The sequence below is a fragment of the Etheostoma cragini genome, chromosome 20 (genome assembly GCF_013103735.1).
Source record: "Etheostoma cragini isolate CJK2018 chromosome 20, CSU_Ecrag_1.0, whole genome shotgun sequence".
NCBI lineage: Eukaryota > Metazoa > Chordata > Actinopteri > Perciformes > Percidae > Etheostoma > Etheostoma cragini.
The window spans coordinates 3,431,759-3,458,922 of record NC_048426.1 but is presented as its reverse complement, the minus strand read 5'-3'; the positions used below and the strand labels follow the sequence as shown (position 1 = coordinate 3,458,922).

The 27,164-nt window shown below is 40.6% G+C and overlaps 1 protein-coding gene across 4 annotated transcripts in view; it reads right to left on the bottom strand.

Moving 5' to 3' along the window:
* The window catches only part of adck1 (aarF domain containing kinase 1), a 135,576-nt gene that overhangs the window by 19,596 nt on the left and 88,816 nt on the right, over window positions 1-27,164 (bottom strand). For all 4 annotated transcript variants that reach the window (XM_034858387.1, XM_034858385.1, XM_034858388.1 and 1 more), the window contains 5 exons: window positions 24,568-24,726; window positions 23,481-23,639; window positions 20,688-20,804; window positions 11,955-12,104; window positions 10,819-11,016 (listed from right to left, as the gene is read on the bottom strand). In XM_034858387.1, the coding sequence (XP_034714278.1) occupies window positions 10,819-11,016; window positions 11,955-12,104; window positions 20,688-20,804; window positions 23,481-23,639; window positions 24,568-24,726 (783 nt within the window). The remainder of the gene's footprint in view (window positions 1-10,818; window positions 11,017-11,954; window positions 12,105-20,687; window positions 20,805-23,480; window positions 23,640-24,567; window positions 24,727-27,164) is intronic.

The following is a 27,164-nucleotide window of genomic DNA, read 5'->3' as shown; positions in this document are numbered from 1 at the left end:
GCTGACGAGCCCGCCGTCTGGGCCTGGCTCCAGACGGGGGCCCCGGGCTTCCTCCGGGCAGGGTCACTCCCTCTCTACTTCGGTCTTTCATGGGGTTTTTTGAGCTGTCTAAACTTGTAAAAAGCCGAAAAATATCCCCCCTTAATTGTGTTTCACTTTCCCTCCAATATTATCATCAACATAATAAAGACAGCTGGACTCGGTCAAGACCAAAAGTCATATTGGGCAAGACCAATGGCAGAGTCCGAGACAAGTCCGAGTCCATAGAAAAACGGTCTCGAGTCCGGACTCAAGTCCAAGACCGGACTCGAATACTACAGCCCTGGCACCAAGAGTCAACCATACAATATTGTCGCAGTGTCGACACTGAGGTATTTGGTCAAGAATATTGTGATATTTGATTTTCTCTATATCGCCCAGCCCTGAATGAGTCAATAGGAAAACATTTATTGGCTCAGCATTTCAAGAGAGAAGTTGAAACTTTCTGAATTGGAGTCAATTGGAGCCGGGATTTGTTGGACCCAGGCATCTAACAGCTGTCGGTAGTATTGGACAAACTAATTTTTGTGTTTTTGTTTATAAACTCTGTTTTCTGCCATCACGCTCTGGTAACATTTACCAGAGAGGAGCTAGTTAATATTGGACTTTCAATTGCTCACCTTATTACACCACTCTATTTCAAACCTGGAACTTTCTCTGAGTTATTAGTTGGAGGCGCAGCAGCTCTGTATCAGATCTACCGAAGACGCCAAAGGTGAAAGCGTGCTGGTTAAACTGAGGCAGCGGGACTTTTGCCCTGCGCTGCCCTCTATCCATCTGGCAAATGTCCCCTCTTTGGCGTACAAAATTGATGAACTGCTGCTCCTCAACAAAACTAACTCGGACTTCTGCAGATTACTACCATGGACAAAAAAAATCTGACTCCCTGCTTGTCGTTCTTGGGGACTTCAACAGAGCAAACCTCAGCCATGAACTTCCCAAGTATAGACAACATATTAAGTGTCAGGGACTCTAACACACTGGACCACTGCTATACTACATTAAACGACGCCTATCGCTCTGTCCCACGTGCAGCTTTGGGACTCTCTGATCACTGTCTGGTTCATCTTGTCCTATATATATATATACACAGGCAGAAACTAAAATCAGCTAAACCTGTTGAAAAGAGTGTGAAAATATGGACCAACGAGTCAAAGCTGGATTTACAGGCCTGCTTGGACTGTACTGATTGGAGTGTTTTTGAGGCTGCAGCCACTGATCTGGACAAACTAACTGACACTGTGACATCTTACATCAGTTTTTGTGAAGACATGTGTGTGCCGACTAAAACCTTCTGCACATACAACAACCAAAAACCCTGGTTCACAGCAAAACTCAGGCAGCTTTGTCAGTCCAGAGAGGAGGTCTTCATAAGTGGGGACAGAGTCCTGTATAACCAGGCCAGGATCACACTGAAAGGGATGAAAGCAGCTAAGAAGAGCTATACTGATAAGCTGGAAAACAGCTTCACAAACAGCAATCCTCAGTTAGTGTGGAGAGGCCTGCAGACACTGCCAAACTACAGGAGACCACCCCCCAAACACTGCTGGTTCTGAACGACGGGCTGACTAGCTGAATGGATTTTACTGCAGGTTTGAAAAGTCCACAGTCACACACCTCCCCCACCCCAACTCACACATAAGTCAGACCTTCCCCCACCCGTATGCTGTCACCTCCGCTGTCAAACGCTCCACAATCATCCCAGTCCCCCAAAAACCCTCCATCTCTGGACTAAATGACTACAGGCCTGTCGCCCTGCTATCTGTAATCTTGAAGTTCTTTGAAAGACTGGTGTTGTCCCACCTGAAGGACATCACAGCCCCCTTGCTGGACCACCTGCAGTTTGCCTAAAGGGCTAACAGGTCTGCAGATGATGAAATCAACTTGGGACTGCATTACATCCTAAGTAACACCTCGACTCTCCAGTGGCATATACAAGGATCCCATTTGTGGATTCAGCTCGGCGTTCAACACCATCATCCCTGACATCCTCAGCACTAAACTATCCCAGCTCACCATGCCAGCCTCCACCTGTCAGTGGACCACAAACTTCCTGACTGACAGGAGTCAGCTGGAAAGGCTGCTCCCCCAGGGGTTTGTGCTCTCCCCACTGCTTTTCTCCTTCTACACCAATGACTGCACCTCAGGAGATCCATCTGGCTGTACTTCCTGCACCAGCTCAGGAAACTCAACCTGCCTAAGGAGCTGCTGATCCACTTCTACACAGCCACCACCAAGTCTTCTGCACGTCCATAGCTGTCTGTTTGGATCTGCCACCAAAAAGGACAGGAGCAGACTACAATGGACGGTGCCAACCTGCCCTCCATTCATAACTTATACTCTTCCAGAGTCAGGAAACGGGCAGGAAACATCACTGCAGAATCATCTCACCTCTGCCACAACCTGTTCCAGCTCCCCTCTGGTAGGCGCTACAGAGCACTGTACGCCAAAACCAACAGACTCATGAACAGTTTTTTTCCACAAGCCATCACTCTGAAGAACAGCTGACTTCTGACTCACAGTGTCAGGTTCAATTCCTGTTCAATAACCCAGGAACACTGGCTCTAATCAGTCTGTTTACTGGTTCCACTTATTATTCATTCATCATTAGAGCTGTTCATACTGTTCATATTGTTATATAATAACAAAATACTATTTATTCCAGCACCCTTTGCACTATAAAAATCATAATTATAATTTACTCCTGTATACTTTGCACTCTTCATTGAACTATTGCCTAAACCGGTCTATAATGTTTCTGTTTATAGTATTAGTATATGAGTAGTACATATGGTGTTTGTTTTGTTGTTTGTTTTTTATGAGTAAGCGCATTGTGAGCAATATGATCCAAAGCAAAATTCCTTGTATGTGTTCTCATACCTGGCAAATAAGGCCGATTCTGATTATATTCCTTTTCACACTGGCTTCATCCGCCAGCCATGGTGGTTGGTACTTGGGTATCAATGTTAACTGAACCTATATAGGCATTGAGTGTTGCCCTTAAACATTATTAGCAAATGCAGGGCTGTTGCACATGGAAAAATATGTAGGTTGTGCAAACCCTTCTTAGCTTTTCCATATTCGTTACTTCCCAGCTCTCCATTTCCATTTCTTCTTTACTTACTTAACAAAATCAAAACAAATAGTTACCAGTGTAAAGATATAAACCCACCCACAATACCCCCCCTCCAGTCTAACAGGGGAATGGGTGTTCTGAAGTGCTCTACTGAGTCCTGCTTGGGGAATAACAATTAGTGGCAATTATAGCAGGTTGGTTTGCAGGCCGCACAGCTGTCAGCAGGACACAGAGAAGGTAGCAGTGCTCTCATTTGCATCTGAAAGCTTCAATAAGGACATATTGTCTTGTGCGATAATTTGCCGTGCAAATGCCAAAGGGAATGTTGGGGGAGGTGGCGCTATCATTAATAGTAGGAATATTTAACTGTACTCAGGAAATTCAATTAATTGTACTAAACAAATGCATACTACTTCGATAGTAGTCAACATGTGCATTGGTTTAGTCATGGCTCACACGGTAACTTCTGCATAATGTACATTTCCCCAGTACTTACCTCATTCACATGATAGGGAATGGATGATAGAAATGGGACAAATTCCCAGTTTACAACAATCACACATTCATATCAATGCACACAAGGCAGCTGGTTATGTGAGGGTTACAAAATAGTAGGCATGGTAAAAGTAATTATACTACTCTAAATTCAATTACCAGAATTTTATCTTCTACTGAAAACTGTGAAAATGTAGTCTACAGTGTACTGATGAGGAAAACTTGAGTTTGGATTAATAACAAAATGAACAGATCAGAAAACATATGCAAACAAAATATGCAAAAAAAACAAAATATGCTTCACTTGTCCGGTTAAATGTTTGACTGATTAATTTGTTTTCAATGTTTAGTAGAGAAACATTAATTTCATTAAAACCGTGAATACCTCTGCTTGCATGTAAAAGAAAGGCAGCAAAAGCCGTAGCTCTAAAAGCACTTAACATTTGCTTTGTGCACGTGATTGCATTAACATCAATGGAATGCATCATTAGTTGTTAGAAGCAGGATTTAAAAATAATCCACGCATAAGAGAGTGGACAGAGAGGAAACACGAGAAGAGAAAGGACAACAAAGAACAGAAGAGAGGAGATATAAGAAGGGATAACAAAGATAAAGCAGATAAATGGTTGTGGCCAAAGAAATGTATTGAAATGTCTTCCTAATTTCAGAATGCACAATCAACAAGTGGGTTAAAGTACAGTAGAGTCTGCCTAATGGTGCATGCGTGCATATGTGTGGCCAAGAATGATACGAGAGCTTTCATCTCAGATAAACTGGTAAACAGAGAGAAGAAAAAGTGCATGTCTTACGAACACATATTCTCACACTGGGCACTCTAGCTACTTTGGGGACGATTGCATTGTTCCTTTATAATGGCACTGCTCCAAATTAAACAGCGTATCAAGTACAAAAGAAACTATAGATAAGTTTCATTTATTGTGATAAAACCTTTCAGCTAAAACTGTCATTTTTACGCACAATAAAAATAAGAAAACTATAAATGTTAGTCTTCTTATTAATAGTCTCCTTATTTAAATATATACATACATAAATTAGATGTTAATAACATAATTTGTCCTCACTGTTCTGTCCTTGCCCAAAAAAACATTTATAGGACTTCACAAATATGTGCATGGAGGGAAGTTTAACTGTTATTTTTTCAGGGGAAGAGGTATCAGGCTAAACACACAGTTCCTTAAAGTCTGGCAGGATGACCTGCAGAACACACTTTTCTCTTGTCTGACAGCCAGGGAGAATCCTGCCATTCTGAAAAGTCAAGCTCGCAATTTTGAAGTTAAGCTTGCACTGTTTGTTCATTTTAAAATGAGTTAATTGTATTAACGTAAAAATGTATTAACACAACTTTTTGCAAAGTTGTGCTTCATTTCCGTTTGGTGGTAATAATGCAGTTTTAAATATGAAAATGAAAAAAGGGAATTTTAAATTTGATATGTCATAAAATGCAAAATTGATTAATGTTAATAGTATCCCTGAACTTCCTTAACTTGTTTTCTGCATTCAGTTTACTGGTTGAATGTTTCATCCATTTTTACAATGCCCAGTATTTAATGCAAATGCTGTTTACTCGTGTTACTGAGTAAATGGTAAAATAAATTGTTACACTGAGTCCAAAATGCCTTGTCAATGCCAATGTCACTGACAGATGTATATAACATGTACTGATCACATCTCCGGAGAATGAACCCTTTGAATTTTAACGTTGTCGACAACACTCTGAACTGTTCTTTAGCACTACCCTCATGTCATTCTTCATATTTAATTCAATTTCAATTCATTGTATTTATACTATCAATTCATAACAAGTGTTATCTCGAGACACTTAACAGATAGAGTGGGTCTAGACCACACTCCAGAATTTACTAGGACCCAACAGTTCTAGCAGTTCCCTCCAGAGCAAGCAATAGTGCGACAGTGGCAAGGAAAAACTTCCTTTTAGGCAGAAACCTCGGACAGACCCAGGCTCTTGGTAGGCGGTGTCTGACGGGTTGGGGTTAGAATAAAGAGTAGCAATAACAGTCACAAAAAAAAGTAGTTTGTAGTAGTTCTTTGTAGTAGTTCATGGCATAGCAGGGCACTGTGCGGCACTACAAGGCACAGCAAGACGTAGCCGGGGACCGCACAGCGTAGCAGGATGTAACAGGGCATGCAGAACGTGTAGCGGAACCATGGCGACAGCTGCTACCATGATTTTGTATAACCCCACATAAATAGTAACTCTACATTAGCAGTTTGTTATTTGTTCTACCTTTAATTTCTGCAAGTATACACATTTCATTTTTTTAAATACCAAAAACGGCTAAGGGAGTTATTCTTATAATAGTCCCCGCTAAATCCTGCCTTGTGCTGCCTGTCATGTGTGAGGGGGTTGTAGCCGACTATATTGTAGTACTTTTGCCTCCTTCAAAATGTTGCATAAGGGAGGTATAAATAAACTCTCTCTCGAGCACAGATGGCATTGTGGAATCCCTGTGGGTAATGGGACACTTCCTATCACACATAGCCCAGTATTATAACAGTGGATTCTAAAAGCAATCATATCTTGAATCAAACCTAGTAACATCTTGTAATAACTTCCCTCTATGAAGCATTAGTTAAGCAATGTTTTTTATTCATCATTTATAAAGCAGTGTTCCTAGAGTAAAACACGTAAGTATGTAACTCATAAACACATTTATCAGTTTTCTCTTTCATTAACAACTCCATCTATAGTGTAGTATGTATAATAATTATTGTATTCTCAAACTTTATGAACAAATTTTAAATAAAATATTATACCAATTGCAAACTAGTTATTTAGGACTTGTCAGTGGTTCATTTGGATCATTTGGAAAGTGCTACTCTGTTGTAGAAATAGAAACCTTGGCCTAGATCAGCACTGGTACTATCAAATATTTGAAATAAACAGGATTTAGTTACATTTTGACACTGAAAGATTTTATTAGTTATATTAGTATTATCAGATTTTTCATCTGTAATCCCCTGTTACCCTCAACAGAATTTTCTTTTATTTTTATGAGACTGCAGTGTTTCTTTGTTATTTTACATGAACAGTGTTCAGCCATGTTCCCCCTTCTTTTTGTTTTAGGGATGTTTGTACTTCAAGAGTACATTTTTTGCATTTGACTCTGCATTGTATGTTCTATAACTTTTTTTTTTTTTACGTATGTTTTCTTTTTCTGTTTAGACAACAAGTGACACTTTTGTGAGTGTTGAGGTATTGGTGGCCTTTAAATCTCATTTGTAAATGCTTGGTGACGCAAAGATAGTCCTCACTTCAGATCAGCTCACACTAAATGAACTAGTAACTACCTGAATGACTCATGGCAGTGTCAATAAGGCTTTTATAAAACATATATTAACAGTCTCACAAACAAATTAACACAAATTAATTTAATTAAAAAAAATATATATATATATTTATATTATCATCATAGACCTCTTTGAGACTTTCCACACGTGTTTTCAGATGGAATAAATGAAATTATGATAATACATAGGGTTTCTTTGCCTTTTTTTCCCCTCGCATTCACCATTTTACAACATTGTACATAATAAATGTGAGGGAAAACTGCTTTTTCGGGCCAGAAGGCGCCACATGATGAATGCAAATTGTGGTGCACATCCAAGCTTTGTTCTTGAGGCCTTGGGGCGAATATAAAGACTGCAAATACAAAAGTATAAGATTACAAAAAGAATAAGGTACAAATAAGGTGTAAATCCAAAATATATTATGTGATATAGACAGTAATGCCAACATCCGGTTAAAAGAATGGATCATAAAGATATAAAAAGGTTAATGGTAGGGATCAGTCTAAGGAGTTGCATATAGATATCTTTGGACAGTATCAGATCTGAGGTAGTGTCAGACTACATAGCTAATACAGACTGTTCCTCCAAAGTTTTTTTTTATTGAATGACAACTTTGCAAAACCAATTACTGTATGATGGAATATACTTATTCTTCCCTGTTTTTGTTAACCAGGACTTACCCCACCAACATTTAACTCCAACCCTCCCACCCAATTACAAACAGACCTACATTAACAAATTATTACCAAAGATGATTTAAATCATCAGTCTAAATTATATTACATAAAGGTTGAACAGGTTAAGAATGGCAGCAAAAAAACAATGAAAAAATAAAAAAGACTAAAAAAAGAGACAAAAAACAAACTTAAACAAATAAAATGGAATAAATTAAGATAAAAGAGGGGAAGGGGGTAGCTGGTCTGATATTGTTGTAGTTGGTTTCTCAAAAAATGTGAATATTTTCTCTAAATGTATACAAGACATATTGTCCCTAATCCAATGTGATGGGGAAAGAGGAGCAGGATAGCCCTACGAACCAGAATGAAGGTAAAGCCTAAGGCCTAAGAAAATACCTTCAGTGTCAAGCCCAAATTTGGAGCAATGACAAAAATGCCAGTAAAAGGGTTTGTCTCAATTTGATGGTGAAGTACTTCAGAAATTGTCTGAAAGACTGATGTCCAGAACTCAGTCAAGGTGGGACACGTCCAGTACAATACAGAGTGACGCAGGTGCGCTCTTACAGCTGTCAAAGTTTGGGTCCACATCATGAAACATACACGCTAGTTTGGTTTTAGATATGTGGATACGATGCACTGCGTTAAATTGCACAAGAACATGTCGGGTGCACATGGAGGTAGAGTGTACCCGATCCAGGACTGAATCGCACATGGGATCTATGAAGGCAGAACCTTGGAAGAACCTGCTCCCATATGATTCTCATAGCTGCTAACAAGGGGCTATGCAACTTCAAAATGAGGTTATAAAAGACAGAAATTATGCCTTTTAATGTGGGGTTAACAGAAAGAAACATATCGACAGGATTGGCTGGGGGCTTATTGGGGAAATGGGGAATTAACTTCTGTATATGCCAGATTTGTACAAATCTGAAAAAAAGTCTTTACAAATCCAAAGTTTGTCGCTGGTTCAAGTCTGCATACAGACCAAAGTATGGTGGTGGACTGGTAGCTGGAGAAGTGCCAGTTCACCTCCTGGGCATTGCCAAGGTGCTCTTGAGCAAGGCACTGAACCCCAACTGCTAGGGGCGTTTTTCCATGGGCAGCCCCCCCCACTCTGACATCATCTCATTTAGTGCATGTATAGGTACTGAGCATGTGTGTGTATTTCAGGCCTGTGTGTAATAACAACAGAGTGTAAATGTAATTTTCCCTTGTGGGATTATTAAAAGTACACATCTTTATTGTTATTATTAAACTGCAAAAGCAAAAAGGAGTGGGCTCAAAGGACAACCCTGCCGGGTCCCACGATGCAAATCAAAACTACTCGACTAACGTTATTTCCACTCTTCATTCTAACCCCAACCGGTCGTCAGACACCGCCTACCATGAGCCTGGGTCTGTCCGAGGTTTCTGCCTTAAAGGAAGTTTTTCCTCGCCACTGTTGCACTGTTGCTTGCTCTGGAGGAGACTACTAGAACTGTTGGGTCCTTGTAAATTATGGAGTGTGGTCTATCTGTAAAGTGTCTTGAGATAACTCTTGTTATGAATTGATACTATAAATAAAATTGAATTGAATTGAATTAACGGCTGTTTGTTAATACTGAGGCAGAAGTGCATGCATCTAATAGTATAATAATAAAACAAGAAGTGAAAAATGAGTTTACCTAAGTCAAATGAGTCTGAAAATACTAAACATAATAAAGGCCATAATTCGACTGAGAACTTCTTTAAAAAAGTCAGATGGAGTCCATCTGGGTCAGGAGATTTACCTGATTGCATAGATGTTACTGCTGTAATAATTTCATTCTGAGTTGTAGGTGCCTTAAGGCTATGCATCAGTTCTTGAGAAAGGGAAGGCCTGTTACTGAAAAAGGTTTCCATGGCAGTTATGTCTGCAGTACCATCCGAGCTATACAAATTTGAATAAAATATTTTGAACTTTTTGTTAATCAGTTTCGGATCTGATGTTGTACAACCACTGTCTGCACGTACTCCAGGGATGGGTTGCTTTGCTCTAAATCCATGTGGTTGATTAACCAGGAGTTTATCAATCTTGTAACCATGCTAATAAAAGTACTTCTGCTTCCAAGCAACTGGTCGGAAAACTTGACGAGATGAAAGATGGTTGAATTCTGTCTGGAGTTTTAAACGTACCTTTAAAAATCTCCAATTCTGCAAATTAGAATTGACATATTGTCTAATACAGGCTGCTCCTGATTATGATATTGTGACTTTGAGCCCTATCTTGCACCCGGCGCAGTGCAGCACAAAGCCCGAGTCAAATGTCTTTGCTAGTTTAAGACTGACGCAGTTGTCAATTTCCCGTCCAGTGCCCACGTCGTTTAAATAGCAAATGCACTTGCGCCCATGTGTAGTCCCATGTCCCAAGACTCCTGGTCTTACAAGGAGGTGTGTTCAGGTGAACTCTTGGTGGATTGCTATCTTAAAAAAAACTGGTCTAAAGTCCATAACACAGCATTTCATTATTTTAATGCCTGCTTTACCATCGTGCAGTTTTGGTTGCATAGTGCTTTTGCCATATATGAACTTTTCACTTAATGCATGTGCAGATCAGTTTCTTCCCCTGAAAATCTCTCCTCCCTGCTCAGCAAATCCACCATCATAGTAGCAATGTGCCAAGGTACAAACACAACTGGCCTTTAAAGGGAATGGGAGATGACACTCTGATTAGTTTAGTTTAGTTTAGAAAGTAGTGCCGGCTGTGGTCCTTCTTGTACACACCCTTGTTGTTAATAGCCCAAACCATGTTTTTTTTCTATGTGAACTTTCAGGTACTTGTCATTACTGGATGGAAATAGCTGTAGGGCAAAAACTTCTGCAGGAAATCGTCTGCAGGTAGCAGGGTCTTGTATCTGAAGCTGTCAATACCAGCCTCTAACGGTTTGCGCTTCACTTGAGCATTGCATTTGTAACTACACTGATTGCTGCTTTCACAACATATACAGAGAGGACAAGAATATCTATTGTTGGTATGTTCTTCAATCAATTTTTGGCTTTTTAAATGTTTTCAGGTGTTTAAGGTACTGCCTGAATTATTTCATGAACATACTGTATGTGAAGCACTTTGTAACGTAAGGTTTTCTTTTGAATGAATACTATTTCTGCGTGTGTGTGTGTGTGTGTGTGTGCGTGTGCGTGTGCGTGTGTGTGTGTGTGTGTGTGTGTGAGCAAATACAGTACCTCAGAGTGTGTGACAGGCACAGAACTGATGCCAACATTGATGGCTGCCCAGGAACGAGCGGTGAGCACGCAGGCAAACAGCGGGTAAAGATCTCCAGCTCCCAGTCTGAGGCTGTAACGCTCCACCCCGGGCATGTCACCTTTAATCAGAGCCTGCCACAACCGACAGTAGTTCAACCTGAAGTCTGACTCCAGGACCTGCAGGGGATTAGTTGTCTTTTGTTAGAATTCTATCTACTTAATTAATCATTAGAAATGATTTAACAGACAGATTTCAACAAGAATTTCTTACATTTGAGATGCCAAGTCAAAAAGCAACCATATATTGCATTTAAAACTAAATTTGAAGATATTCTACTGTGCTGTTTTTTTTAGATCCTGAAAAGGTTTTGTGTTTGTGTTTTGTGGTCTGTATCCTATCTACCGGCTTCACCTCCAGATGAATTGATATTTGATCATCTAATTGGAAATTGATTTGAATCATAAAATACATCTTTAAAACCCAGCCCTAGTTCACAATGTTTGAAAGTTTCTTCCACAAATCGCTCTATTCACTTTGATGACATGAGAGTATATAGATTAGAAAGAGGCTCAATGGGAAAGGAGAACTTATTCCACGTAGGTCCATGCAGATCATTCTTCAGAAAAGATAACAGTGTAACAATTTATAACAGACACATTACTAATTTCCTCATATTTGAACTGTTAATAGATTATACAAATTTCAAGGATTCCTGTTAAGGATGGCCCTGACTATATTGATGTTACATTTCATGCATATGTATTATTATTGTGTGTGTGTGTGTGTGTGTGTGTATAGAACATGAAAGTGCACATATGGTTATGCCTGCATGATTAAGTCTGTTGTGCACCAATCCAAACACAGCACACTGCATCCTGCTAAGAACAACATTAAATTAGTTTTTTATCAAAAAGCTTTTATCATGCTGTAGCTCTAATAAAAGTGGGTCTCCCTATGAAAGTGTTTGTCGCATCCATGTTTTTATGTGTATCTCGACTGTGTATTTGTGCTCTACCCATGTGCTCAAGGCCTAAGCCAGCAGCATGAAAAATGGACTGCAATTTTAGAACAAATGGTGTTTTCTTTATGTGCAGGCAGCCTGGAGATTTTTCACCTGATAAAGGCCATGATCAAGCAGGATGATCTCTGTCTTCTTGCTCTGCAGACACTTTCGGACCAACACGTTGCCAGGGTGTGGGTCACAATGTACAAAGCCATGAACAAAGATCATTTCACTATACATCTTTCCCAGGTTCTCGGATATCTGTTGGGGATATGACACAGAAAAAAGTGAAAAAAGCAACAAAAAAAAGTTTATTGTTTATGCACTGTGGTATGTATTAGCATGTATTAGCCATGAAGAACATGATGTACAATTCCTTAACTGGCTTAAAATAGCATAGTCATGGTCATGGAGTTATCCCAAGACAATTTACAGATAGAGTAGGTCTAGAACACACTCTATAATTTACAAACCCCCAACAAGTCCAGTAATTCCCCCAAAAGCAAGCATTTAGTTCGACAGTGGGGAGGAAAAACTCCCTTTTCGGGAGAAAACCAGGGTGGTGAGGAAAACTTCCTTTGCGGTTAGTTGGGCTGATGATGTAGTCCTGTTGGCATCACCAGTCCATGACCTTCAGCACTCGATCAGTTTGCAGCCAAGTGTAAAGCAGCAAAATATCTCTCAACCTAAGGCCATGGTTCTCAGTAGAAACCCAATAGAGTGCCTACTCCGGGTAGGAAATGAGCCAATCGGAAGGTTGGGGGTTCAACCCCTGCCCCTGCAGTCCCATGTCGAAGCGTCCTTGGGCAAGACACTGAACCCTAAGTGGCCCCCGATGCTGCGCATCGGAGTGTGATTTGTGCATTGTCATAGCATTGGTATGGTAGCGTAATTATACGTGAATCTGTAAATATAATGGTACTTGAAGTTTTTGGATTGTCTGTGTATGTGCATATGTAGCAGGATTTTAAACCTATATTCAGGTTAGTAGAACTGAGTCCTCACAAGTTTGTTCTATTATTCATTAAAGGGAAGATTATATTATATATATTATTATTAATCAGTTCTTCATATCATACATGTAGTCTTGAATGTGGCCACCTGGCACAAAACTGAGCAATTAAAGAAGAAAAAAAAGAGAAAAAAAGAGTTTTTAACTTAGTTAACTTCTTGCCTTGCAGTTGTATGCCTTTAGCTTTATCAAAGATAAGAGTCTTAAGCTTACTCCTAAATGCTGGTATGGCGTCTGCCTTCGGAACCAAAACTGGGAGCCACAGGGGGACAGGCTCAGGCTCTCATTCTACTTTTGGGCCTCTTTGAAACTTTAGTGAGTCTGCATTCTGGGAGCACTGTAGGACAATAGGGTACTATATAGCTGTTTAAGATATGATGGATTAGATGGATTGGACCTTGGTTCAGACTTGAAGTTTTTCATTTCAGCACGATTTATTCCAATGTTCATACCTTGACTGGTGTCAATTATCAGTGGAGTAAGATAGCCAGGGAAGCCTAGAGTCACACATTTTCAAAAACCTCTGGTCACAAAATGCAGTCATAGCCTAAATCTCACCAATATGGGAGAGAACGCAAAAAAAATCTGCACTGACCATTCTGGTTACGTCAAGGGGTGGAGTTCAGAGGAAAGTCTATTTGGGCCATCATCCATCTTGTCGTCACAGACAAAGGGTCCAGCATGCACCAGTGCCACCTAATTCTCTCCATCCAGTCCCTTTGTGTGTGGGTTTTATTATGTCCTCTATCTATCTCATCAGCTGTCCTTTAATACTCATCACTGCTTAATGCTGCGTCCCAGTCCCCCTGTGCACATTGGAAGCCCAATAAATTATTTAATTAAACATTGCGTTAGTTCATGCGGGACACGGAAGTCAAAGGCCGACTAATTGAATTATCATTCCGGCCAGTCACAAGTGCTGTCTCAAACCGCTGCTGATGGCACTGCTTGCCTCCACCATCTCAGCCTCCACCTTCCTGGTTTTGGGTGTCATCATAGCCCCCAATTTGCTACTGAGCATGTGTGTGTAATTTAGGCCTGTGTGTAATGTGTGTAATAACAACAGAGTGTAAACTGTAATTTCCCCTTGTGGGACTAATAAAGTTATCATTATTATTATTATTATCTGAGTGAGCGAAAAGGAAAAGGAACAATACCAAAAAGAAAAGAAAAACAGCCAGAATTCATCAGGAGAATATATCTTCAGAGTCCAAGACTTAAGCAGTGTGTGTCCATTGTGTGCCCAGGAATGTAAATCTCTGCCAAGCTTCTCATCTTTATATACCAATACAGATCAACTTCATGACAAACTGCCAGAATTTGCGGTTTGTTTAAAATGACTTCCACCTATCCACATAATATGAATGAAGTTAAGTCAAAAAGTCGCAAGCAAAAAAATGATCCTAACTGAATTTAATTTGGATGATGTAGAGGGTCATAATATGTTTTCAAGGAATATAGAGGATTACATAGGTGGAGGCCATTTCTATGTATTCACCAAACATTAGAAGCTAAAGAAAAGGTAGATGTTTCAGAACTTTTAGAAAGTAGTTTTGGAGAAATTAGATGTAGCAACTAAGAGGCTTTGATTATAGGTTTAATTTAGATAGTGGTACAGAGACTAACAATGATAATCCGTTGGTTCTAATACAACAAGTGTTGACTATACAGAATTCATAAAATATAGGGGATTTCAATCTGTCAAATATATATTGGAATTTATTAGAAGGTAAGGGACATCCTTAGATAACAGGTTTTTGGACTGCATTCAAAATGTATGGCTGTTTCAATATATTATAGAGCCAACAAGGTGGCGAGGGGGGGGCGGGTTACACAACATGTACTGGATGTTATTGTAAAAAATGAGGTACTTATGATAGATGATATTCAATAGCTAAGCCATTTAGGCAAAAGTAATTATTGTGTACTGTTGTAATGCATGAGAAGGAACTATATTAAGGCAAATGTTGATGAAGCATGCAGGGAATTAGAGAATTTGTATTGGATACCATATCTATTTAATTATGATGTTAATACAAAAAGTGGATTATTAAAGTCTAAGTCAAAGTAAATAAATTGGTACCTATTGGCAAAATTAGGTCCCATAACAAAAAATACATCTTTCCACTAGACAATATAACAAAAAATAAGATCAAAGAAAAATATAATCTTGGGGGGAAAGCATTAAGAAGAAGAAAACAATACATTATCGGAGATTTTGGAACATTGGGAGGATGAGAACACAATTGTTAAAGCAAACTTTTTTTTCAAATCACAGTCTGTAAATGTAAATGTGCTGTATTTATATAGCGCTTTTCCAGTCTTAACAATTGCTCAACGCGCTTTTACATCTACAGGAAACATTCACCATTCACACACATTCATACACTGTGGCCGGGGCTGCCGTACAAGGTGCCACCTGCTCATCAGATAAACATTCACACACATTCACACTCCGATGCGCAGCACCGGGGGCAACTCGGGGTTCAGTGTCTTGCCCAAGGACACTTCAACAATGACTGCAGGGGCGGGGATCAAACCATCAACCTTCCAATTGGCAGGCAACCGCTCTACCACTAGAGCCACACCCGGCCCTATGCAGTCCAAACACGCCTGAAGATCCCCAAAAGCTTCACAGGTCCACTTCTGATATCCACAGGTTTAAAAACTTAAATTTCTGCCTGTGTAACAGGGAATCAACTGAACCATGACGTGGTCAGAGTGACTCAGTATCCAGTGCTGATTTTAGTGTAACTTTCCAAAATAAATAATCTCCACTCTGGTTGGACAAACTGTTTGAATGAGGTTATTCCCCAAATACATTGTTAATTGACATCCAATAACCTTGCTCAATGTGCTTTTGTAACCCTCCCGGCTATATATATAGTGAGGAAATAAGTGCTTAAACACCCTGCTATTTTGCAAGGTACTCCCACTTATAAATCATTGAAAGGTCTTAAATTGTATACCCCCAGCCGTATCTCCGTCCCATAAGCCCACCACCTGTGGGAGGAACCGCTGGGGTTGGGTGCGCTGCCATATGGCTGGCGGTGAAGGTCAGGGGCCTCGACGGACCAGACCCGGGTGGCAGAGGCTGGCTCTGGGGATGTGGAATGTATTCGGCCTTCTTGGAGACCTTGAATGGAGTCCTGTATGGGGCTCCAGTAGGGGACTCTATAGTTCTGCTGGGGGACTTCAACACACACGTGGGTGATGATGGAGATACTTGGAGAGGCGTGAATGGGAGGAACGACCTGTTCGAACATAGGGATGCTCATAAGTGTACGTGGTACCAGAGCACCCTAGGTCAAAGGTCAATGATCGATTTTATAATCGTTTCATCTGATCTGAGGCCATATGTGTTGGACACTCGGGTGAAGAGAGAGGCAGAGCTGTCAACTGATCACCATCTGGTGGTGAGTTGGGTCAGGGGGTGGGGGAACACTCTAGACAGACCTGATAAGCCCGAACGGGTAGTGCGGTTAAATTGGGAACGTCTGGAGGAGGCCCCTGTCTGACGGATTTTAAACTCACACCTCCGGCGGAGCGTTTTGGGCATCCCTGTGGAGGCTGAGGGCATTGAACCTGAGTGGACAAAACAAAGTTTACATTGCTGAAGCAGCGGTGGCGAGCTGTGGTCTTAGGTGCCTCAAGGGGCGGTAACCCACGAACACCCTGGTGGACACCGGTGGTCAGGGAAGCCGTCCCAATGAAGAAGGAGTCTTGCCTGCAACTGTCTCCGGAGGCAGTTGCAAGGTACCGACGGGCCCGAAGGGCTGCAGCCTCTGCCGTGACAGAGGCAAAGCAGCGGGTGTGGGAAAAGTTCAGAGAAGACATGGAGAAGGACTTTTGGTCGGCACCAAGGTGCTTCTGGAATACCGTCAGAATACCGCCACCTCAGGAGGGGGAAGCAGGGAATCATCCAAGCTGTATACAATAAGGATGGGACTTTGTTAACCTCAACTGGGGAGGTAATAGAGCGGTGGAAGGAGCACTTTGAGGAACTCCTAAATCCAGCTGACACGCCCTCTGTGGTAAAGGCAGAGCTGGAGGATGATGGCGGAATGTTGTCAATTTCCCTGGTGGAAGTCGCTGAGGTATCCAAAAAACTCCACAGCGGCAAAGCCCCAGGGATTGATGAGATCCGTCCAGAAATGCTGAAAGCTCTGGGTGTGGAGGGGCTGTCTTGGTTGACACGCCTTTTCAACATTGCGTGGAAGTCTGGGACGGTGCCTAAGGAATGGCAGACCGGAGTGGTGGTTCCCCTCTTCTAAAAGGGGGACCAGAGAGTGTGTGCCAATTACAGGGGTATCACACTTCTCAGCCTCCCTGGTAAAGTCTACTCCAAGGTGCTGGAAAGGAGGGTTCGGCCGATAGTCGAGCCTCGCGTTGAAGAGAAACAATGCGGATTCTGTCCTGGCCGTGTAACAACGGATCAGATCTTCACTCTCGCAAGGCTCTTGGAGGGGGCCTGGGAGTATGCCTAACCAGTCTACATGTGTTTTTTGGATCTGGAGAAGACTTATGACCGGGTCCCCCGGGAAAAATTGTGGGAGGTGCTGCGGGGGTGAGGGGGTCCCTTCTCAGGGCCATCCAATCTCTGTATGACCAAAGCGAGAGCTGTGTCCGGGTTCTCGGCAGTAAGTCGGACTTGTTCCAGGTGAGGGTTGGCCTCCGCCAGGGCTGCGCTTTGTCACCAATCCTGTTTGTAATATTTATGAACAGGATATCGAGGCGTAGTCGGGACGGGGAGGAGTGGCAGTTCGGTGGGCTCAGGATCTCATCGCAGCTTTTTGCAGATGATGTGGTTCTGATGGCATCATCGGTCTGTGACCTTCAGCACTCACTGGATCGGTTCGCAGCCGAGTGTGAAGCGGCTGGGATGAGGATCAGCACCTCTAAATCTGAGGACATGGTTCTCAGCAGGAAACCGATTTCGTCAGGTAGGGAGTGAGTCCTTACCCCAAGTGAAGGAGTTTAAGTACCTTGGGGTCTTGTTCGCGAGTGAGGGGACCATGGAGAGTGACATTGGTCAGAGAATTGGAGCAGCCGGTATGGTATTACATTCCGTTTATTGCACCGTTGTGATGAAAAAAGAAAGCCTAGCCAGAAGGCAAAGCTTTCGATCTACCGGGCAATTTTTCGTTCCTACCCTCACCAATGGTCATGAAGGCTGGGTCATTACCGAAAGAACGAGATCCAGGGTACAGGCGGACGAAATGGGTTTCCTCAGGAGGGTGGCTGGTGTCTCCCTTAGAGATAGGGTGAGAAGCTCAGTCAATCGAGATGAGCTCGGAGTAGAGCCGCTGCTCCTTTGCGTCGAAAGGAGCCAGTTGAGGGGGTTCGGGCATCTGGTAAGGATGCCTCCTGGGTGCCTCCCTAGGGAGGTGTTCCAGGCACGTCCAGCTGGGAGGAGGCCTCAGGAAGACCCAGGACTAGGTGGAGAGATTATATCTCCAACCTGGCCTGGGAACGCCTTGAGATCCCCAGTCGGAGCTGGTTGATGTGGCTCGGGAAAGGGAGGTTTGACGGGACCTACTGGAGCTGCTGCCCCTGCGACCCAATACCAGATAAGCGGATGAAGATGGATGGATGGTCCGAAATTGTCATTGTAGGTACATGTCCACTGTGAGAGACATAATCTGAAAAAAAAAATCCAGATATCCCAATGTATGATTTTTAACTATTTATTTGTATGATACAGCTGCAAATAAGTATTTGAACACCTGAGAAAATCTATGTTAATATTTGGTACAGTAGCCTTTGTTTGCAATTCCAGAGATTAAATGTTTCCTGTAGTTTGTCACCAGGTTTGCACACACTGCAGAAGGGGTTTTGGCCCACTCCTCCACACAGATCTTCTCTAGATGAGTCAGGTTACTGGGCTGTTGCTGAGAAACACGGAGTTTGAGCTCCCTCCAAAGTTTCTCTATTGGGTTTAGGTCTGGTGACTGGCTAGGCCACACCAGAATCTTGACATGATTCTTACAAGAGCCACTCTTTGGTTATCCTGGCTGTGTGCTTCGGGTCATTGTCATGTTGGAAGACCCAGCCTCGACCCATCTTCAATGCTCTAACTGAGGGAAGAAGGTTGTTACCCAAAATCTCGCAATACATGGCCCCGGTCATCCTCTCCTTAATAAAGTGCAGTCACCCTGTCCCATGTGCAGAAAAACACCCCCAAAGCATGATGCTACCCAGAGGTGGGTAGTAACGAGTTACATTTACTCCGTTACAGTTACTTTAGTACGTTTTCGAAAAAAATTGTACTTCTAGGAGTAGTTTTAAATCACTATACTTTTACTTTTACTTGAGTAGATTAGGGAAAAATAAACTGTACTCTTACTCCGCTACATTAGGCTACAATGAGCTCGTTACTCGTTACTACGCTTCATTGTTTTTACCCCCGCTTACGTCTCATTTTAATGTTTTATTTTGACAGAGAGAGAGAGTCTTCCGCTGAAGGCTCTGCCACGTGACTGTGCTTCACCAATCACACGTCGTTGTGCAGTCACGTGACCACACTCGTTTCAGCAGCGGGACAGGTTAGCCCATAGACATATTAAGAGGTTAGCTTTACAGTCATAGCAAAGCAAAGACGCAGAATCAAAAGTCGCCAAGGCAACGCAGACCAGGGACCACCCCCCCCCCCCCACTTGGCCTCATAGTGAAAGCGGCGTCTTCTGTGTCGACCAAACAAACGGACACGTGAGCGTTCAACAACTCAACCTCTGACTGAGGAGACGTAGCGGTGGTTGTAGTTTTTTGCTGTGGAGAGGTGGATGTTTGTCTTTTAGGTTACATACAGAATGTTTTACACATGCAGTATCCATCCAAATTTGATGTGACAAGTCTCTCTCAAGTAAGCTAATTTGTAATTAATAAATTAATTTTAATTTATTTTATTGATTGGATGAACTCTTATTTGCCTAAAGATGATTATTTTGCATTTTTGTGTCTGATTGATGCTTGTGTTGAGAAATAAATCAGACGTTACTCAACAGTTACTCACTACTTGAGTAGTTTTTTCATCAAGTACTTTTTTACTCTTACTCAAGTAATTATTTGGATTACTACTTTTACTTTTACTTGAGTCAAATTATTCTGAAGTAACAGTACTTTTACTTGAGTACAATTTTTGGCTACTCTACCCACCTCTGATGCTACCACCCCCAAGCTTCACAGTAGGGATGATGTTCTTGGGATGGTACTCATCATTCTTCTTCCTCCAAACACGGTTATTTGGAATTATAACCAAAAAGTTATATTTTGGTCTCATCTGACTCAAATGACGTCTTAGTGTATTACCAACAGTAACCTAGTCCCAGCTCTTTTCAAACCTGGTGAAAAACTACAGGAAATGTTTGACCTTTGTAATTGCAAACAAAGGCTACTGGACCAAATATTAACATTGATTTTCTCAGGTGTTCAAATACTTATTTATCTAACCTATACTGTATCATGCAAATAAAGTAAAAAAATCATACATTGTGATTTCTGGATTTTTTTTTTAGATTGTCTTGCACAGTGGACATGCACCTACGATTACAATTTCAGACCCCTCCATGATTTCTAAGTGGGAGAACTTGCAAAATAGGGTGTTACAATAGTTATTTGCCTCACTGTGTATATGTATATATATATATATATATATATATATATATATATATATATATATATATATATATATATATATATATATATATATATATATATATATATATATATATATATATATATATATATATATATATATATACACATATATTTACACACACACACACACACACTGTGTGTGTGTACACAGCCTTACAGGTGCAGGCAGTTAGTACCTCGTTGACATTAATGCTGTGTTTTTTCATGTAGTCTGTGTCGTTGACCTGCCCCCCTTCAGCAAACTCCATGGTCAGGATCCTCTTTGTTGACAGATCCCAATGGATGATGGGAATCTGTAGGGAGATGGGGAAGAGAACAAAATCAAACACTTTTTCACTACACTTCCTTCTCCTGTGCAATAGAGGTTCGGTTTCAGATATTTGGCTCTGTTGCCGATCTGCTTTTACGCTGCCAAAAAAACAAATCAAGAATAGATTAAGCTCAATGCCTAACAACTTTCTATCAAAAGCTTAGTTTTCTGTTTTTCAATAACAAAGGGTCGACAAAACTTTCTGTAGCTGTTTAGCTAAACAGAAAATATGCTTCAACCTCAGTAGATTGTAAACAATAAGATCTGAAAGAAAAACTACAAATCCTGTATCACAAGCTAAACACACACAACTGCACTGGCTCTATTATAACTTAATGATTTATTATCAATCATCCAGACCAGTAAGATAATCTGGAATGTGATGAAAAAGCTTTGAAAAGTGTATCTGCAGTCTGTCAAGGAGCCCTGACCCTCATCTCTCCAGTCCTCCTCTGGGACTCTGATTAGTTTTTATCCACCAAGTCACATTATATACGTTTTTCTACTTTGCAGTTTGCACAATTAAAATAGTTTAAAATCTTTAACTGTTTTATGCATTATAATTCCCTTCAAATATTGTATGTTGGTGTAGTAAAGCCATCCCTTAAGTAATCAAAACTTTCAGTAAACATGATGTTGTGGGTAGATGTAGCTGAGTAGTTGTTAAAAACACTCAGAAAGAGTCAAATTTGAAGTTGAAAAGATGGGATATTTATTTATTTCCCAACTAAGGTCCACACAAAAATAACCCAGTCACAAAACCAAAACTAAAGAGATAAAGAACAAAAATACAGCTTAATTCAGCTCAACCAGTTTGAACTAGTCATCAGAGCGTCACGTCCTAACTCCTCTAGCTCCCCCAAACAACTGAAACTGTCAGTCTACATAGACCTGAATCGCGACCCTGGAATTGGAACATAAAAATGGCTCTGGCAATTAGATAAAAAAATCTCAAAACAGCCAAAACTAAAAAATCTATTAAGCTACAAATTTACTGAATAGAATTTGCACGATTCCCAGAAAAATTTCACAAGGCCCCAAGATACCTTGACGTTCAATAAAATAATTACTCCAAATTACAGGTCACTTCCTGTTATTCCCGATGTCCTAGACTCAGTCCTTGAGAGATAAAACAGGTAGCACATCGCAACCAAGCAAGTAAGAAAGAAAATACTGTGATATACTGTGAAACTGCCAGAATCTTAAGAAAAATACTGTGATACAAAAATGTTGGTCATACTAAAGTACTTAGCACTAATTTAAAGCGCCTGTTTAAATTGGTAGAATACAGCTGTTCCAAATCCTACAAGGCTTTGGTAGTTAACGTCATTTAAAGGTCCAATATGTAATATATTTACAATATTAAATCCCAAAAGACCACAATAGGTCATCAGATATTAAGGAAACATGCTGAAAGTTGAAATAATATCTTTACTAGTATTTGCTCTTTTGAAATTTCCCGTCTGGTCCGGAATGTCTGTCTTTATTTTGGCCTGTGTATTGCTGTCAACTGCTCATTTTGACATCAGGGACCCGTTTCAGGAAAGAAGTTTAACAAACTGAGTCCACTATTGGTGATGTTAGTGATATGAGGATGGATAAGATTATGTAGTATAAATGATAGACTGGGAAGAAAAATGATACCGCTGAAATAGGTAGTCATCGGAAATGAAAATACACCAATAGTCGGGGCCTCAATATCATCTCTTGACGTATGTTTAACTCCCTGCAAAGTTATACAGCTTCTTCACCAACGGGATTGTTGACAAAAAGAAATGCCATTTTAAAGAAAAAAAAACGTTTTATGGTCTGCCTAACACAGTTAATAAACATCACTGTTTTATTTAATCATGAAGATAAAAAACTGCACTAAAATGTGCCTGACTGACTGAATGAATGAATGAGGAAAGAAAGAACGCTGAGTCAGAGGGAGGAGAATGACGATATTTGTCAAAGACGATTGTAAAAAAGTACGGGGAAGCTTTTTGAAGCTTTGGCCGCTCTGACGTGGAGGCGTTCTCTGTTTGATCGTAGGAGAAGCACAAGCAGCCACTGCACAGCCAATACCCTGACACTAGAAACCTTTTATAAATTACATCTACTACAATGACAGAATTTGTATTGTTTGTTGGTTGAAGCGATGTCTGTTAGTAGTTAGCTCGTTTGTTTGCCGCTGAGTTGCCAGACTCTAACCTCTGTTGATCCGTGCAGGACTTCCCTGTGAGCGGCATGTTTAGATGTGACCGGCAGGTAATGTTAACTGGTCCCCGAGAATGACTTCATGTAACTTTAGAAGCTCACGTTGACGGCAGTGTGTACGTACAGTATACAGTACGTTTCTCCAACTGGAATGTTTATGAACTGGGGAACCCCGTCAAGAGGAAAAAAGTTATTTCCATTCCTGGCAAAAGATTTCTATTTCTTTCAATCTATCTTGCTGACACAACCACTAAGCTTTATGCAAATGATTGCGTAATGACATCACAAATATGTAAATATTGATGAACAATTTGCTTTCTAATCTGTGGGAAACACTGCAATTGTATTCTAATTACCAGCTGTTTATTAGTATTAGAGCACACAAACTAAATCCCACTGTGGACTCCTTGCCTGCCTGTTATAACAAAAAAAGCCTTGTAGCAATGTACTTCGCGTGTACCTTGAGAAAAGGGAGGTGGGCCAGCATGTTGGCCAGCCTCTCAGCATTGTGTCCTTCATTAAGGAAGTCCAGCTCCAGCGGAATGTTCTTCTTGGCTTCCTCCACCAACCACATGAAGGCAAAGTCTGGGAAGAGCCAATGGACTGCCCTCAACAGCACCTTCAAAACACATTTCAGATTCAGTCTCATTTTTAATTAATTATTATTAATTATTTTAATTAAAACAGGCATGTACTCTACATATACAGTGTTGTCCTGTCAATGGCTGGATTTTGCTGACAAGCGCAGTTGAAGGGATTCGATCCGGAGGCTTTTACTGGGTAAAACTAAAATTTGAAGACATAAAATTGATATTAAACCGCTAAATATACAGTGTAGTGGCAGGAGGAAGAGGGGGTTTATTAGGTTGATGCAGAGCTAGAGTTCATAAGGGTAGGAAGGAAAGAAGCTTCCTCTGAACCTGCTGGTACTGCTGAAATCCCAAACATAAAAAACGTTTTACCTTCTTAGTTAACAAATGTCTACTGTAATCCATAATGGAACTGTGTATAAGCGACGTGGGTTGAACAGTGTAGACAGGGAGTTTGCTGTGATCGGTAAGAACATCACAATAATGTAGTTAACTATATTACACAATTATTTAAAGACAAAATTACTATATCACACATTTCACAAAAGAAATTTGTGATATAGTAATTTTGACTTTAAATAATTGTGAAATATAGTAAACTACGTTATTGTTTATATAAAGTATTTGTTAATACATATGTGTTTGTTTTGTTTCTGCATCAGTATGGGAGAGGATGGCTGTTGGGTGGAAAAGAAAGAAGTGGATCTTTGGCACGTTAGGTGTCAGCCATCATTAAGGGCAAAGAGCTGGAAAGCCTATTCCACGTCTTGTGGAAAGATCTCAAGGCATCTAGTCCCCCTGATTACCCATCGTGTAGTCTCTCTTTTCCATGTTTACACAACTGTCTTTTTCTCCAAAAGTTGCATGGCTAGGTCATTAAGAGAAAATGACATTTATCATATTTAATGCCAGTGTTAGACAAGACTGTATTCCAACACTTGACAGACACAGACTCACCTCCATCACCGCTATGTCCCTAGACATCTGTCTCTGGACTTTGGGGTGTTGGACCTTGATGGCCACTGTCCTCCCATCATGCAGCACTGCCTTGTGGACCTGGGCTAAGGAGGCTGCACCCTGAGGCTTCTCTTCAAAGGAAACAAATAACTCTGACAGCTGCAGGAGAGACATTGGGGATAAAGAAGAAAAGATTGTGCACAGGGTGAACAGAATGTTAAAAAAGATGGAATGGAAAGGGGTGTGTGGAGATGGGAGTGGGGATAGGAGTCTGATCATTAATCTGATCTTCTTGAATTATGAGATGAATTATATAACTAAATTATATTATTAGATATTGTACAACTGAAAGAGGTTAAACAAATTACAAAGGTTCACATGTGTGTATAACTATGATTAATTATCTCCATTTTTGCTTTGGCCAAGTATGGATTTGTTATTCCATGGCAATAACACACCACATCAACTGAAGCCAGGGGAACTGATTGATATGCAATAATGTAATGATGATGGTTTTATTAGGCCTGTGTTTGAGACTACTGACCTGAAACCAAACTGGCTGAGACCAAGAGGAAGAAGCACAAGAGGCGCAATAGTCTTTTTTTTACTGACACTAAACACTGTGTGCACAATTATTAATATTATTATATATGATATATCAATATAAAGTGAGTATTTTTGACCTTGTTGTCATTTTCATGCATATTTTCCAATTCCAAGATATAGAAACTTAAATGCTAATTTGATTTAAACATTGCCAGGTGATGTGTATTCATTTAATGAGGGACGGTGTGGCCTAAAGTGATAGACACCCTATATCAAGGTGTACATAATTATTAGGAATTATTAGGAATTCTTTACCTCAGACAAAATGGGCAAAAAAAAGAGATTTAACAGACTCTGGAGAGTCAGAAGATGTAAAATGCCTTTCAGAGGGATGCAGCAGAAAATATATTAATGTGTGATCACCAAACAATCAAACGTTTTGTTGCAAATGGTCAACAAGGTCGCAAGAAACGTGTGAAGAAAAAAAGACGCACATTAAATACTTTGGATCTCATCTGTTTAAATTTAACCTACCAGGAACCCATTAACCTCCAGTGCCGCCATATTCCAGAAATGCAACCTACCTGGAGTGTCCAGAAGTACAAGGTGTTCAGTGCTCAGAGATGTAGCCCAGGTAAGAAAGGCTGAAACACAACCACCACTTAACAAGACTCAAAAGTTGAAACGTCCAGATTGGGCCAAGAAATATCTGAAGACAGATTTTTCTAAGGTTTTATGGACTGATGAAATGAGAGTGACTCTTGATGGACCAGATGGATGGGCCCGTGGCTGGATCTCTAATGGGCACAGAGCTCCACTTCGAGTCGGACGTCAGCAAGGGGGAGGCGGGCTACTGGTATGGGCTGCTATTATTAAGGATGAGTTAGTTGGACCTTTTTTCAAAATCAACTCCCAAAACTACTGCCAGTTTTTAGAAGTGACTTTCTTCAAACAATGGTACAGAAAGAAGTCTGTATCCTTCAAGAAGGCCATGATTTTTATGCAAGACAATGCTCCATCACATGCATCAAAGTATTTGACTGCGTGGCTAGCCAGCAGAGGCCTTAAAGATGTCAGAATAATGACATGGCCCCCTTCTTCACCTGACCTAAACCCCATTGAGAACTTGTGGGCCCTTCTTAAACGTGAGATTTATAGTGAGGGAAGACAATCCACCTCTTTCAACAGCATTTGGGAGGCTGTGGTTGGTGCTGCACAAAAAGTTGATCATCAACAGATCAAGAAACTAACAGATTCCATGGATGGAAGGCTCCTCACAGTTATTGAAAAGAAGGGTAGATATATTGGTCACTGACTATTTCTTGAAATGTCAATAGTGTTTATTTGTACATCTTGAGTTTTTTTTTTACTCTAAGAAATTAAAATAAACAAGTAAGATGGGAACATTTTAGTTTTTCCATTTAGTTGCATAATAATTCTGCACACTAATAGTTGCCTAACAAATCTGCACACAGATATTCTCCTGAGAAAGCCAAAACACACTTTTCCTTTGATAAATATTTTGATTTGATGTTTTTTAACATTTCTGACTGAATGATAGCAATGCATTTGTTAAAGTACAATACAATAAATCCTCGGAAATGGAACTTGCCTAATAATTTTACACAAAGTGTAACTGCTGTGAATTCTCACATGGTGGTCTTTATTTACCTCAACTGCTGAGACAGGCTTATATTAGAGAGATAGGCCATTGACTGTTATAAGCATAGACAAATAAAGAGTAGACACCGCATTGGCAGGCTGAGCGCGAGAAATGCAGCCGCCATCTTGGACCGGTCATACTCGCTACTTAGCAGCAGAAGATACAAGATGCCAGAGCACTGTGCAGCATATTCCTGCTCAGATCGGCGGATTTTTTTTTTTAATCTTATCTCTTTAACTCTGGGTTCTGTAAAGCATTTTGTATCTGTGTTTTGAAAATTGCTACGTAAGTTAAGTTGCGCGAGTTTTACAGGGAGATTCAACCACGTAAATGTGCAGTTTAAATAAAAACTGCCACTTTCATTTCATACTGCTACTTTGAATAAGTA